Source organism: Balearica regulorum, chromosome 20 (assembly GCF_011004875.1).
Source record: "Balearica regulorum gibbericeps isolate bBalReg1 chromosome 20, bBalReg1.pri, whole genome shotgun sequence".
Classification (NCBI taxonomy): Eukaryota; Metazoa; Chordata; class Aves; order Gruiformes; family Gruidae; genus Balearica; species Balearica regulorum.
In genome coordinates this window covers 7,317,991-7,332,180 of record NC_046203.1, presented here as the reverse complement: position 1 = coordinate 7,332,180, position 14,190 = coordinate 7,317,991, and the positions used below count along the sequence as shown (strand labels likewise).

General features: G+C 51.0%; 1 protein-coding gene across 3 annotated transcripts in view; it reads left to right on the top strand.

Moving 5' to 3' along the window:
• COL27A1 (collagen type XXVII alpha 1 chain) overlaps positions 1–14,190 on the top strand; it is a 162,479-nt gene that overhangs the window by 114,016 nt on the left and 34,273 nt on the right. For all 3 annotated transcript variants that reach the window (XR_012838465.1, XM_075772219.1, XM_075772221.1), the window contains 9 exons: positions 1,913–1,966; positions 3,376–3,420; positions 3,589–3,633; positions 3,837–3,890; positions 4,595–4,648; positions 7,084–7,137; positions 8,746–8,799; positions 9,553–9,606; positions 11,097–11,204. Coding sequence is in view for 2 of the 3 variants with exons in the window: in XM_075772219.1 (XP_075628334.1) it covers positions 1,913–1,966; positions 3,376–3,420; positions 3,589–3,633; positions 3,837–3,890; positions 4,595–4,648; positions 7,084–7,137; positions 8,746–8,799; positions 9,553–9,606; positions 11,097–11,204 (522 nt within the window). In the remaining variant the exon portion in view is untranslated. The remainder of the gene's footprint in view (positions 1–1,912; positions 1,967–3,375; positions 3,421–3,588; positions 3,634–3,836; positions 3,891–4,594; positions 4,649–7,083; positions 7,138–8,745; positions 8,800–9,552; positions 9,607–11,096; positions 11,205–14,190) is intronic.

Here is a 14,190-nt window from a genome sequence, read left to right as displayed (position 1 = left end):
TGGGTTACCGGGCAGCTCCCCAGATGCCTCCAAGCCCTGCTCTCCCACTACTCCAACTGAGTCTGCCTTGAGCTGTCAGTAGCCCTGCTTTTAAATTACCTTCTGGTTTATGTCATTGCGCTTTGAGGTTTACGGGGACGTGGATTAATAAAACTTTTGGTCTTTGCTGCTCTCTGATCTAGTGGCCAGCATGAGCTGGGGCACTTGGGGTCTAGGGCTGGTGAGACCTGGCATTACATTAGTGTAGCAAAGCGCCGATCTGTGAAACACCCCATTTGGTTGTGGTGTTCCCATCTGGCGCACAGTCCCCTGTCCGTCTGTCCTGGAGACCAGGCTGAGCATTCTTTAGAGCTGTGTCTTACTGGCATGCAATACAGGCTTTTGGTTATTTAATCTCTGGTACGCTCAGCAGCACAGGGTTTTGCCAAGCACAGTAAAAGTTTTTGCATTATTTTATATTGACAATGTTTGTCTGCTGTAATAATTTGGCTACATTTCCTATACGTCTTCTGCTGTTACACTGCCGTTCTTTGTGAGTCTCTCTCTCTTTGCCTGTCATACTGGAGTTGCTTTTCTAACACATTGGCTCCCTAGCCCTGTTATTACTTTTGGCACTTGGTTTGCATCCCGATTAAGCACATTGGCTCCTGTTTTCTCTATTTCCACGTTGGCCTGCTCTCAGGATTCCTCTTACCACTACATTCTAGCACCACTCTGTGTTTTTATTTATTATTTATATTGCAGTAGCGCCTAAGAGTCCCAACTGAGCTCATGGCCCCATTATGAACATGACGTGCATTAATAGAGTCTGTCGATAGGCCCTTTTTTTACTGTTTTATTTTCCCTGACCATGGCTCGCTCTATTCTCTGTGACGTGCTGGTTTCTGGGGTTCAGATGGTGCAGAGGGTTGCCTGTTCAGCTCTTCTGAAACGAGCTTGAAAGCTAGGTCACAGTTATCCCCTCCTCGAGACCTGTGTTCTCCTTGCCTAGCACCCTCTGGAAGAACAAGGACACCCCTTCCTCGAGGATGCCCGAGCTGTACCACGAGCTGTTCAGTTTTAGCTAATCACGTCCAGCATCACTCACCGTCTGGACTCTTAACATGCCATGAGCATTAGCAGCAGTGCGCGTGCCCCGTACACCTCCCGAGGTCCTCACGCCTGCTGCACGCTCGCACGCGCCCGGGAGCAGATGCCGGGCATAGGACCAGACGTGCCGAAGCAGGCAGGCTGCGCTCCTCCCAGCGTGCATATGCATGAGCACCTGCCTGATCCTTAACAGCAGCCAGTTCTTTAAATAGCAGGTAGCTGGAACCGAAGGCTTGGAGTTCGGCTGCCAGCAAACGGACCCTGCTCTTTGGGAGCAGTTGGGGGCCCAGGATAGTTGCGAAGGTACCGTATGGTGGGGGCTTGTGTGCCTCTCTATGTTTTGTAGCTTTATTGCCCTGATTGTGACCATCAGACAGTGTGGTGTGCCCAGGGTTGAGGGCAGGGGCAGTTGGAAAAGCGAGGTTTCTGGGAAGGAAGGGGGTTGATGTCAGTAAGGCTAGAACTGCAAATCTGCGCATTGACAACACTCTTGTCATGTAACCGTTGTCTGAAAATAACACTGCTCCTGGCCTGCCTTTCTCCTCTGGCTTTGGTTAGTGGTTGGTAGTTGGTTTAACAGGAATAAATAGTATTTTGGTGCTGTGTGCTGGTAAATGGTGAGAAATGAAGCAACAAACGCAGAAGGGGTCTGTTGGGTCCTGGGCTCCACGCTGCTGTGCTCAACCCAACCAGGTACGGGTTGGCTTAGCCAGGGTTGATTTCATGGATTTTCCTGGTGGCTAAAGCTAGGGTGACTGCTGTATTTTCCAATGAGATACATACTCTGTGTTCTTATTTTTGCCTCTTTTTTGCCTTTTTCCAGGGTGCCAGAGGGCCTGATGGACCAGTAGGTGAGCCGGGGTCACGAGGTGTCAAGGTGAGTGCCAGTGGGCGGCCAGCTTGGCTGAAACTGCTCTTAGCTGCGTTGTGAAATGCTCTGGGCATGATCAAGGTCACGTCCTCCTCCAGGAACAGGGGATGTTCAATCGCTCCATGAGGATCAGCCAGCAGGGATGAGTCTTTTGTGCAGCCGGGGTAAAATCTGTCCAACGTGGCTTACGTCCTTACGGCTGGGGTCTGAGACCCTGAATAGAGAGGCCATCCACAAACATAAAAGGGCCTCTGCTAAAATAACAGGGTCCCTCACAGGAAGGGGAGTAGCTTTAACTGGCAGTGCGCACGCTTGACTGTTAATCCGAATTTAGCACAAATATCAGAGCAATTTAACGCAACTGGCAAAATATGACCTAAAGGAATACATGTCTGTTCTGATGTACTTCCTGTTACCTCCTGATCAGGACAGGAGAAAACACAGGGCAGGAGATGCCTGGTGCAAAGAGAGCCTGGCAGGTACCCTGCCTGAGCAGACCCTCATCCAAGGTGAGCCTGCTCCAGGACAGGCTTTCAGAGTGGTCTATGGGAGAGTTTCTGCAGCAGCCTGATGTGAGAGTAGTGTGGCCGAGCTGGACCCTCGTCCTGGCATTGAACGTCACAGGCTTCATCCCCTGCATGGCACTGTCGTGGTTCAGCCCCAGCCACAGCTGAGCACCACACGGCCGCTCGCTCCAGCAGAATGGGGAGGAGAATGGAAAGACAAAGGCAAAACCTCGTGGGGTGGGGTAAGGATAATTTACTGGGACAGGAAAGGGAGAGGGAAATAACAGCAAGAGTACTGATAACAGAATATACAAAACTGGTGATACATGATGCAGTTTCTCACCCAATGACCGTACAACTCAAACCACGTGCTCAGACCAGTCCCAAAGCCAGACCGTCCCCGAGCCACACGTCCTGGAGCCGCACCCCCCTCCCCGACTAGCCCCCTTTTATGCTGAGCATGACATCACATGGTATGGAATATCCCCTTTGACTAGTTTGGGTCACCTGTCCTAGCTGTCTCCCATCCCAGCTTCTGGTGAAAATTAACTCTATCCCAGCCGAACCCAGGACAGGCACACATGGCCCTGTGAATGCAGTTTGGATGGGCAGTCTCCCTTATTTCATGCCCTGCCAGGCAGGACTGTGCTGAGTCTCCTGCGAAATCCCAGCTTCCTCCAAAGCACTGTGTGCTCAAAAAACCTTAGGTCATGCAGCCCATTGCCCAGAGTCCCTGCTGACTGGGGTGTTCCTCAGGGCAGGATGCTGGGTGTTTGGCCTCTCAAAAGCTGCAGGGAACTGGAGGGGATTTTTAATGCGCAAAAATGCAAGAGCAGGTGGGCTGGGGCAGAAGAGCATCACCAATAGTTTGTGCTCCTGCCAATGTGTCTTTGTCTTTTTGCTTTGCAGGGCCGACCAGGGGAGCCAGGAAAGCTGGGGCCAGATGGGCTGCAGGTATGTCCTCGGTGACAGCCAGTGCCTGCCAAACCTGGCATGGTGTCAGTGCCCCGTGGGGGTACCCACACCTACACTGTGCCCAGAGAACTGCAGCTGCTCCTGGCCAAAGCGCCACGGGTGTCTCAGCACGTTCCCAGCTGCTAATCGCTGTAACTGTGTTCACAGGGGAAGATGGGTGAGACTGGGGAGACAGGAGCACGTGGCTTCCCAGTAAGTGTCCATCTCTTGTGCTTCCTTTCATAACGTCTGTTTCACTCAAGTCTGTAAGTTTTGAGTCCTGGTCCAAGAGGAAGAATTTGGACAGTGTCTCACGTTTATGTCACTGAAGCATTTATGAGATGCATGTTACTGCCGATAGGCATGAAGGGTTGCTTTGGGGTTGGAGCTGACCTTGGCGTTTTTGATTTTTCTAGGGTATCCAAGGACCTTCTGGACCTCCAGGAGCAAAAGGGGCTCCAGGCGACCCGGCAAGTGTCTTATCACTCTCTCTTCATCTGTCTTTCCTTGCTCACACACAGACACTTCATTTCTTTCTCTGTCTGTCTCTTCCCCACCACTTATTCCCATTCCCAGCTTCTCTGTCCTTGCCAGCTCCACCGTGGTCAGAGATGTGAAAGACTTGGCTAGTGTCCTAGGAGGCATGAGGAAAGACAAGGTCAGACCCCTGAAAAGCAAAAGGGGGCTGTGGATCAACCAGGGAGAGGGTAGGATACAGCCTGGGCTGGATTTCGGAAGGGAAGGGAGAAAAGAAGGGCAAGGTTTGGTCTGGGACAGGGTCAGATGTAACAGGAGGAGTTGGACTGGGCTGGTAAGGAGAGCGGAAGGGGAACCAGGAGAGAGGCTGATGGTCAGAACTGAGCCCACAGCTTTGGGGGAGGCACTGGAGATGACAGGTGAAGGCACAGACCTCAAGGAGGGCCAACAGGACCACCAAAGCAGGAAGAAGGGTCATCTCCTGCTCGCTGTGTCTGTGGGGACTGCCCGGAACTGTTAAGGTGCCTCAGCACACCCATTGCTGGCCTCTCCATCTCACTGGCCATCTCTTGCACACTGCGTAGCTCCGCTGGGATGTAGGAGGGAACTGCTGTTTTATCTTACAGACCATGGAAGCGATGGCCCTTCAGAAATGGAAACAGTTGTATGAAAAGAGCCTTGTGTCTTTCTCTTTCAGGGTCCACAAGGACCACAGGGGCCACCTGGGCCTTTGGGAGAAATCGGGCATAAGGTAGGTCTGATCTTTGCTCCTATTTGTTTTCCGCTTGCATTAAGAGTAGCAGGACTGAGGGAGGAGTAAAAGTGCAGAGGTGCATCCTCCCACACCTGGGGACACGAGCAGGAAGGATTTCCCTCAAGTCTGAAAGTCAACTTCCAAAGCAAATTGTGAAAATCAGAAATTCAAGCATCATTTTCATCACAGGCTATAGACACCCAGTTGGTAGATGTGCAGACCCATCTTCACAACAAGAGAAACGTTTCAAAGCTGACCACGCTGACAAGCGAATCCCAGGCATGGCTCTACGACCACACCAGGGACCACCTTTCTGCACTAGGGTGCAGAGTCAGGGACCAAATACAACAACAATTCAAACTGAAAACTAGTCTCTCCCACTCCCTGGTGCCGTTGCTGACAAGACAGTTTTGTCAGCCTGCCTGGATTGCTGTGGCAGTGCCGTCACCAGCCGCTGCAGCCAGTGGAAGAAGCTCAGAGAAATACCTTTGCGGTTGACTCTGCTTTCGGGTTGCCGTTGCCATGAAGCAATGGCACAAACACACCATAACCAAAGCAGCAGCAGCTGCCAAACGGTGGCCCGATGGCATGCAGGAGATGCCTCCATGGTTTCCCCCTAAGTTGTCTGCAGTCTTGGCTTGCTTTCACTCCCCTTGAAGTATTATAGTCTTGGCTGCATGTACCAGATGTGCCAGTTCCCCTTGGGTAGCTCCTTTCCATAGGTCCCGAGCTGTAATATAGATAATGATGTTTCACTTGGTTGTGAAAACAGCAGCGAAGGTGCCTTTTAATGCAGTCTACTGCAAAGTGTATGAGTCATGAAAGTTTCCATTCTCATGGCTGCTAGACTGGATGGAGCTCGCTCACAGCGTGGTAAACCACACTGGGGAGCTGGAAAGCTGCTACCGAGCTACTCTGGATGCTGCCAACCAAGAAAGTACAGAGCTTTATTCAAATCTGTGACTCTTCCAGGAGCCTTTCTCTGCACTGGCACCTCTGGAGAAACCAAAGCAGGATTTTTGCTTTCATTGGAGCTTAAATTTTCTCATTGCGTGACTTGACCACTTGTTCGTAAACCCAACGCGCACCCTGCTCCCTCCTCTGCTTGAATCCATTTCAGCAAGCCAGGAACTGGCTTTATTCCCTGGGCAGCTGAGTGCTCCCTTGATTATGTGCTCTTTTTTCCCTTTATTCCTAACTGCAAGGAGAAGGGAGATTGTTGTCATAAGTAAATAAACCACTCAAATCCTTTTAAAGACAAGCTTTGCTGTCCCATCCTTGGACTTGTTTCACAGATTATCATTTCCCATGCTTCCCAGAGGTAGTAGAAAATGTACAAAGATTAAAGCTCCCAACTGATCTCTGTACCAAAGGTATCTAATGAATTTATTGCAAGGCCTCTATTGCAAGGCCACATGTGGCAGCTGGACACCGAGTAACAGTTCCCAAGGTCATTCTCTCATCTTCCCTCTTTCTAACTCACTTTCCATAGTTTTCCAGGCCAGGCAGTCGTTTTCAGCGCTCTGAGGGATGCCAAGCCTCTCCGCTCAGATAGACAGGGCCACGTTATCTCATCTGTCAACCGCTTTCTTTCAGCCTGGCAGCAGCCCTGGGCTCTGGGTTTCTGGTCCAGGCCCAGTCGTTGGCGTTAGGTTGTTTGCTGGCCCGTTACTGCCAGAGAAAGCGGGTGATGAATGTCAAGGCTAATTTGGCCAAAGTTTGTGCGGGAGAGTTTGGTGTGGCCTTGATGTTCTTGGCTCCCGTTAGCTGTCCTGGAGCTGGCAGCACCGTTACCTGGCTCTCCAGGAACATGGGGCCAATGGCTCAGCTTGAGGCTGTGGCATCTGGGGCAGCTGCTCCTGCAAAGGCAATTCACTGCGGGTGCAAACCCTGCGGCTGCGTTAACGCTTCGCCCTAACGAGGCTGGTGGCGCGGAGAATGTGCTCACACCAGCGGTCATGGAGAGGTGTGGTTGCAGGGAGCAAGAGAACAGCTGAACGTTTTTTGTTACCCGCTGTATCAGCCAACCTGCTGGACCCTTGTGAAGGGCTTTCAAGTTTAATTCTGGACCTTTTCCCTTCTTTCCTAACTAGTCCCAGTGCTGCTCCACGGCGTGGTTACTAACCTTAGAAAGCAGAGGAGTTGGAAGGAGTTAGAGAGAGGTGCTTGGCAGGGGCGGCTGGGGGGCTGCCGCGGGGCTGGGGAGAGGGGAGGCATGAGAGACGAGCAGAGCCCCCCCAGGAACCAGGCACGAGGGGTACTGGGCCTCTTTGATGCTGCGTACCCTGAGCCAGCTCCGGGGAGGTAATTACATTGCAACCAGGGCTCCGCTGTCCCAGGAGGGCTCTGCTAAAGGAATTATGTCTTTGATCTTGCTTTCTACTTGGTTACAATGGGTTTTTTCATTATCTTTTTTTTTTTTTTTTTCCCAGGGACCGCCTGGCTCAATGGGACAACCTGGCCTCGCAGGTGAACCTGGCATGAAGGTAAGAAAAACCCTTAGTGCAATTTCTCTGTCAGACCAGGGGGATGACAGCAATTCCCGGTACTGCAGGACTGGGTAACGTTGCGGGTTCACCCTCCAGCAGCCAAATCAAACAGCATATTCAGCAAAAGAGAAAGTTTAAAAAATAAAATCAGGTTAACTGTAAGCCCTCGGTTACAAATTCCTAAGCCCCATCCTGAGGGGGGAAGGCTGTCAGTGCTGGGGAGAAGCACCGTCCCAGGGGTCTTCTGCCTCGAGAGCTGTGAAGGACCTTGGAAATGAAGCTCAACTCTTCTGCAGATCCAAAATCTGAGTGGAGAGGGGAGTCCTTGAGACCCAGAGATCCAGGCAGCTTCTAATTTGAAACAAGAAGAGTCTTAGGAAGGTCCCAAACTTAAAAATACCCTCAGACAAGGTCCTGCCACAGTTTCCAAGCCTCAGCTCTGTGGGGACTGAACTCCTCTAATGGTTATGGGGGAAGGGTGCCCTGCTCCAGAGCCATGAATGCACCTTCTTGTCCACATGGAAAGGCCTGTAAAAACCATCTCTTTGTTTGAATAAGATCCCTGTGCTGAGCAGCTCAGAGGGGTTTTTATTTTATCCTCGCCCCCTTTCCGCTTGGTTTGAAGGTTCACTCCTGTGTGCAGAGCTTTTGAACACACTCTATGTGGGGATTAAATGCAATTTCCTCTTTGCTGTTCTTCGCTCCCCACCCCCAGCCCATCCTTTGCCATGTTTTCCTTGGCAAATCTTCTGACACTTCACTGGAGCTACCGTGTCTTTGGCATCCTGATAGTGCACGAGTGTTTCAGCTCCCGTGCTCCTGGCTGCCCTCCTCGGGAACAGGACACAATGATTTGCACAAACACCCCTTTACCTGCTGTTAGGGCAACACGTCCTTGCTGGGGGGTCAGAGAGAGAGAGTCCCGTGCTGGGACAGGCTGCGGTTGCTCTGGACGGTCATCACTTGCAGTTTGCTGCAAGACGAGATGTATGGATACGTCAAACCTTTTTCTCCTTCTCCCTCTGCATTTCCCAAGCTCTCTGTCCTGCAAAGCAGCTAGCTTGGATGGGCACACATGGGAGGTAGCTACCCTACGGCCGTTGTGCAACTTCGGAGGCTGTCGCCAAGATCCGTTTGTTTGCCAGCCCTAGGCACCTTCAGTTCATTTATTTTGGTGCCATCAAAGATTCAGGTTCTTCTCCACCTTCCTCAGTCACGCTGGGGCTCAAAGAGCCGTCAGCTTTCTTCTTCCTCGCTCGGCTGTATCTGCCGCATTGCACCCAGCATTGCTGCTTTTCCTACCAAAGGGCCATGCCCAGGGAATGCCTTCTGGCTCTGCGGCTGCAGGCAGCACAAACCGCTCCAGGACGCCTGTCCCGTTGAGCATCATTGCGACAGAGCCCACGAGGTGTGCAACGGCCTTCCGCGAGCAGAGGTGCCGGTGATGCCAGCCTGTCCTTCGGACCCCCTTGCAAACTGAAATGAAGGTGTTCGTGTGGGAGAAGGAAACAAAAGGTCAAAATGAGGGGCGCAATGGGAAGCGCTTCATGCTCACTTGCTGTCCATAAACAGCTTGTCTCCATGTCTGTGGTTGCTTCTTTGTAGGGTGATCCTGGCCTGTTGGGAGTCCCTGGAGAGCAAGGTCTCATTGGCCAAAGAGTAAGTACAGTCACCTTCTGGTAGGACTTCTCTGCTCTACCAGTTCCCCAGAGGGTCTGTTCCCTGTCCCCCCACAGCCTGCGCAGACATGCCTGCTCCGGGCACCCCGTAATCCTCCTGGCCCTTCTTCTGTGGCTGGTGGAAACACCATCCTCACAGAGCCTGTCAGCTTGAGCTCATCTTACGTGAGCCTCTCCGATGCTACGGTGTCGTTTGCAAAGTGCTGCGACGACCTCACGGATGAAAGGGGCCGTGTGGGAACAGACCCGTGCTGTTCCCCGGCCGGTGCAGTCCGCACGGGGCAGGGAGAGGCTGGAGCAGAAGGCGGGCATTAAGCAGGGGAACACTGGCTATACTATGCACGCGTGGGAGGGAGCCAGGGATGGGATGAATGCATGGATTGAAGCCGGCAGTGGCTCTCGTCCCTTCTCAGGACTAAGGTCAGTGGTTGGAGCAGGCTGGGGAAGCCCCAGGTTAAATGAATACGGACTGAGCCCCTTTTTCACTCACAAGAGTCTTCCCACAGGCCAGCAGCGGGGTCTGGGGAGGAGAAACTACAGCTCAGAATAAAGCAAGAGGCTGAACTCCTGCTCTTGCTCCACGAAGAGCTTGTTCAGCGTTAGGGTATGAGGCTGGATATGTGTCAGTGCAGGGCTGGGCTCCTGTCACTGCAGCCCGACTCACTGCCACGAGTCAGCTGGCAAAAAAAGCGTGTGTGGGCACAGCCTTATGTTGCTTGCTTCTGTCTTGCAGGGAGAATCGGGGCTGGAAGGGGACAGCGGGCCACCCGGGCCAGACGGTGTCAAGGTAAACCTCACACTCATGGCACGTTCCAGCTCTGACGCACATCTCCATGCGCTCAGGCCCCCGTGGTTCCCGGGGCAGGCTGAAGCCAAGGAAGTTACTGAGTTCTCTGTACAATAAGCCTCTGCCCTGCTCCCTGAAAGGATTTTTTTTTTTTTTTTTTTTTTTTTGCAAGCCCACATAACGGCCTTCTCCTGTTTCACTCCTCTACCCACATTTTTGGCATCTGACCAAATATCCACAAAGGTCAACTTCTTCAAAATATAGTTTCCAACAATTTGTCTGTTTTATTTGAGTCTTTACAGATTAAATTTCCAACTAATCAGGAATTCCTGGGCCTGCTAGGGGAAATCAAGAATTGTCCATCGCTTTCCCCTGCACCACTGACCAGAACATTGTTAGCAAGAAACCAGATCCCCTTCCTCTTGGCAAAGCCCCAGGTGCTTGCTCAGGGCTTGCACTGCGCTCTTTATCTAGCTGCTGTGAGTTTGCTACCTTGCCTTTGGAACAGGACTCTGATTTCTGTCCCTGCGCAGCCGGCCTTTCCAAACAGGCCAACAGTTTTGTTCCATGGAAAGAAAAAGCAGCCGGTACCACAACAATTAAACTCTTTGCCATGTGTCTCTACTTCTGCTTATCGCTCACTGTTGGACCACAAGACTCTTCCTTAAAGACAGTCAAGACCTCTGTATTCTCTTGTCACCACTAACTGTCCCCAAGAGTTCTTGAACCAAACCAGATCTTTTCAACCTCAGTGTGTCTCTGGACAGTAGAAGAGCCGCTGCTCGCTGGAGGAGCGTTTGTTTAACCAGAAGAGATGTTGCTGTGCTCTCACTAACGCAGGTGCAAGTGGAAAACGACTCTGGCGAGGCCGGTTGGTTGCACAAGTGTAGGTGCTGCTGCCAGAATTGGCCTTTTTGATTGTCTCCGTAAAACGTTGTGCCATCAATTATAAGAACGGTGATTTGACATGATCCCTACTGCTCAGACCACAAATCCTTCACGGGGCAAGATGACACTGTTTCACAGTGTTTATTTGAGCCCTGGGCTGATTCCTGCTTGGCAGCAAGAGCCGAGTGGCTGCTCCAGACAAACCCGTCCTATTAAAAACCTTTCAGCATCCCAAGCTCGGGGCTTCTGGGTGAGGCAAGGGAGACTTTCAGATCTCCTCTGCCTGTCTCACTCACGTGGGAGGTTCAGGCCTTATTGCAGGAGAAGCAAAGGGGTTCAGATTACCCTGTGTAATGGGGAAGTTCCTTCTCCTCCAGCCAAGACACTTAAAAAAAAAAAAAGAAACCTGGTTTTGCTCATTTTTTTTAAATGTCAAGTGTATTATGACTCATCCTCATTCATCCTTTTGCTTGCAGGCTCTCTTCCTCTCAGACTCCTGAAATATTAATGATGTGGTGGGGTTTTTTTCCTTGCAAGACCTGTGTGTAGTGGCCCATGTGTTGAGTGGGTATGAAAGGCTCCCACCCTCTTCTCTTCCACAGGGAGACAAAGGAGAGCAAGGCCTGGAAGGAGAGAAAGGAGAAAAAGGCAACGAAGGACTGAAGGGAAAAGAAGGGCCTCCTGGATATCCCGGCATCACAGGTGTCCGAGTGAGTCTGCGAAACCAGCCCGCTCGCCCCCGCAGCCGGTCCGTGGGTTTCCTGTAGGAACTCTAGTGCTCCCCTCCCCGAGCTGCATGGGCAGCCCTGTGTGTGTCTCAGATCGCCGGGGTACGGTATTGCCCAACACAGCTCTCCGTACGGCCATCTGCACTCTGGTTTCCAAATTAACAGTTGCATTTAGCCCCAAAAAGATCAGCAGAGTGCTGCGTGTTCTTATCTAAATCCCTGCGTGCAAGGTGACAGCGTGAGCCCAGAGGTGCAGCGCGTGCTCCCCAGCTCGGGCATCGGGGCACAGCTGGCACACACCGAACTCTGGGACGCAAAAGGCAAGCCAACTCGTCTGAAAAGATGAGATCCTTTTGCAACAAGAAGACAAAAGAAAGTTTGCAGTCTTGTGTCTGGGAGGCTGGATTTCATTTAAACCCTAGCAAGTAATAAATAGACTCTTTTTTTGGCTTTTTTTTTTTTTTTCTTTTTTGACAAAGGCAGTAATTAGTGTAGACATTAATACTATTGTAACAGGGCATGCCATGTTGCAGCAAAACACCTGGGGGGCAGATTGAGAGAGAGATGCAGGCAGTGAACCAGGACACTCTGCTTAGGGCAGGAGGTTATCCGAGATGTGACTTGCTGCTAGTGTTGTTGTAAAGTATGTTATTTTTTGCGAAAAACTACATCCAGGAGAAGGTATGGTCTTTTAATTGGGATGCATACTTGAGATGTGGATCGCTTCTCTGCTCTGCCGTAGGCTTTGCGTAGACTTTGGGACAGGTTGTGTAGCCTTGCTGTGCTTCTCTGTTGCGTCTGTACAATGGACCACCTCGCAGAGTATTAGGCAGGGATGTACGGGGGGCTGCGAGGAGCTGAGTTTCCCCTGGCTGTCACAGCTGGTCTTGGCCCAGAGTTTGGAAATGGCCAGCTTTTGCCCTCTCTCAATTCTCTTTGATGATTACTTGCTTACGTCTGTTTTTCCCTTCTAAAGTTTCCCCCTTAAATATAGAAAATAGAAAGAAGAAATGAGCAGAGATTTATTCCTGAATGCTCAATGAATATCCTAGGCTTGTCTGGTTCGCTTGGAGGTCTGATCTCAGTGCCATAGGAAAAAAACCTGTGATTCTGGCTCAGAGATGAGAGCTGCGGGGCGGGAGGAGTCGGGCAGGGTCTGGCCTGGGGCTCCTTCGGTGGTGCCAGGCAGAGGATGGCTCTGCCCAGTGCCCTGGTGAGCTGCTCTGCAAGCCAAGTCAGGCCCTTCTGCTTGAAACGTGGAGTTTATCAGCTCGACGACATGATTTATTTGTTGTAATTATTGCTGTGGATCAAAGTTGTAGGACTTGCAAGGCTCTTTCTGTGAAGCGATAGCCCGGTCGAGTCGGATGCAGCCAGCCTGGCTGGAGCCGCCGTGCTCACCTGTAGCACAAGTCTTGCAGCTCGTTCAGCTGGAGAACACGCCGTTCCCACCCCACGTGTCTCCGGGAGGCATGCAAGCATCCAGCATGTCAGAAGGAACGAGCAGACCAAGTCTGACCGAGTCTGATGGCAGCTCTGAAATCCCTGCCAGGGATGGGTGGGGGGCAGCAAGGCAGGCAGGTACGTCCGAGCACTGGGTGGATGCTCGATGTTGAAGCGTGTTGTTTTTCCTTTTGATGACATTGTGGCTGGCTAAAAGAAGGACAGGGAGAAGGGTGTGAGGGGATAGAAGCAGCAAAGGGTCTGGATTTGTGTTGTTTTTGGGCTGAGGTTGTGATTTGAGCACTGACTTGACTAGAAAGTGGAAACATTGGCTGAATACTACGGTGCAGCACCACAAATGTGCAGAATAAGGCTGTAGTCCTGCCCCACATAAGGTCATCCTTGGCCACAGCCCCCTGTGCCCACGGGGAGCTCTTTGCAGGATTGGCACCGTACCACGGGCGAGGGGTGGTCCCCAAAAATCCCAGCTCCCTCCCAGCTGCAGGCTGGCATGGCTGGACAGCCGCCCTCAGCGCCCAGCCCTCCATGTGCTGTACTTCTGGCTGGTTCACGTGTTTATATTGTGCATGTCTTAAGAACCAATAAAAACACTAAAATCATGCAAAAGCCATATTAAGTTATAGAGTATAAAATATAGATTCTCTCAGACTCTGTCCCTGCTGTTTGCCAGCATGTGCCTGGGAACATGATGCCGTTTTCTGTTTTATTTAAAAAAAAAAAAAAAAAAAAAAAGAGTCAATAGAGCCAAGATTCCTGCTCATAATCACTCCCTTTTGGTTTTTTTTACTGCAGAGTGCTATATTTCCATCTACTATTTTAATATATTTCTTTGTATATCCTTATGTCTAGAGTCAAGCAGACTTTCAGAGATCTGCATAGGCTCCAGATAGCACTGCCCCCTCTGCCGAACGCCTGGCCGTTACCTAATATATAGGCTGGTGTTCCTGTATTTGCTGAAGTAATTTAAAGATGGAAGTCCTCTGACAGAAGTACAAATAATTTCTCTCTTCCCATTTTTAGTTTGAGACTTTTATCCTACCTTCCCATGGAGAAAATGTGCAAATATTAGTGGGATCTTCCTTAGATTTCTGCCAAGATAAATTTTACAGCTCAGATATGCAAACCGCTAGAGATAACTGCAACCCCCTCCTTTTCAACTGAGGATTGGAACCTGGAATATAAAATGAACCCGTCCTCTGCAAGACATGCCACAAAAGCCACCACAGGCACAACCCACCACAGACGTGCACAATGGACAGAGGTTTTTACGGCTGCTGGACAAAGACAACAAAAATCTTGTCAGGGAAAGATCCTGAAGATAGTCACCCAAGGGCAATTGCCAGGGTTGCACAGTGACAAACTCCTGTCCAGGATTTGGAGGGTGGCATGGAAATTGCATGGGGAAGGTGTGGAGGCACTTGCATTGCAGGGAGGAGTCACGTTGGGTTTGGGTGTGTTGCAGATACTCTGTGTTTACGCATTACACATGTTGCATATGGTTTTA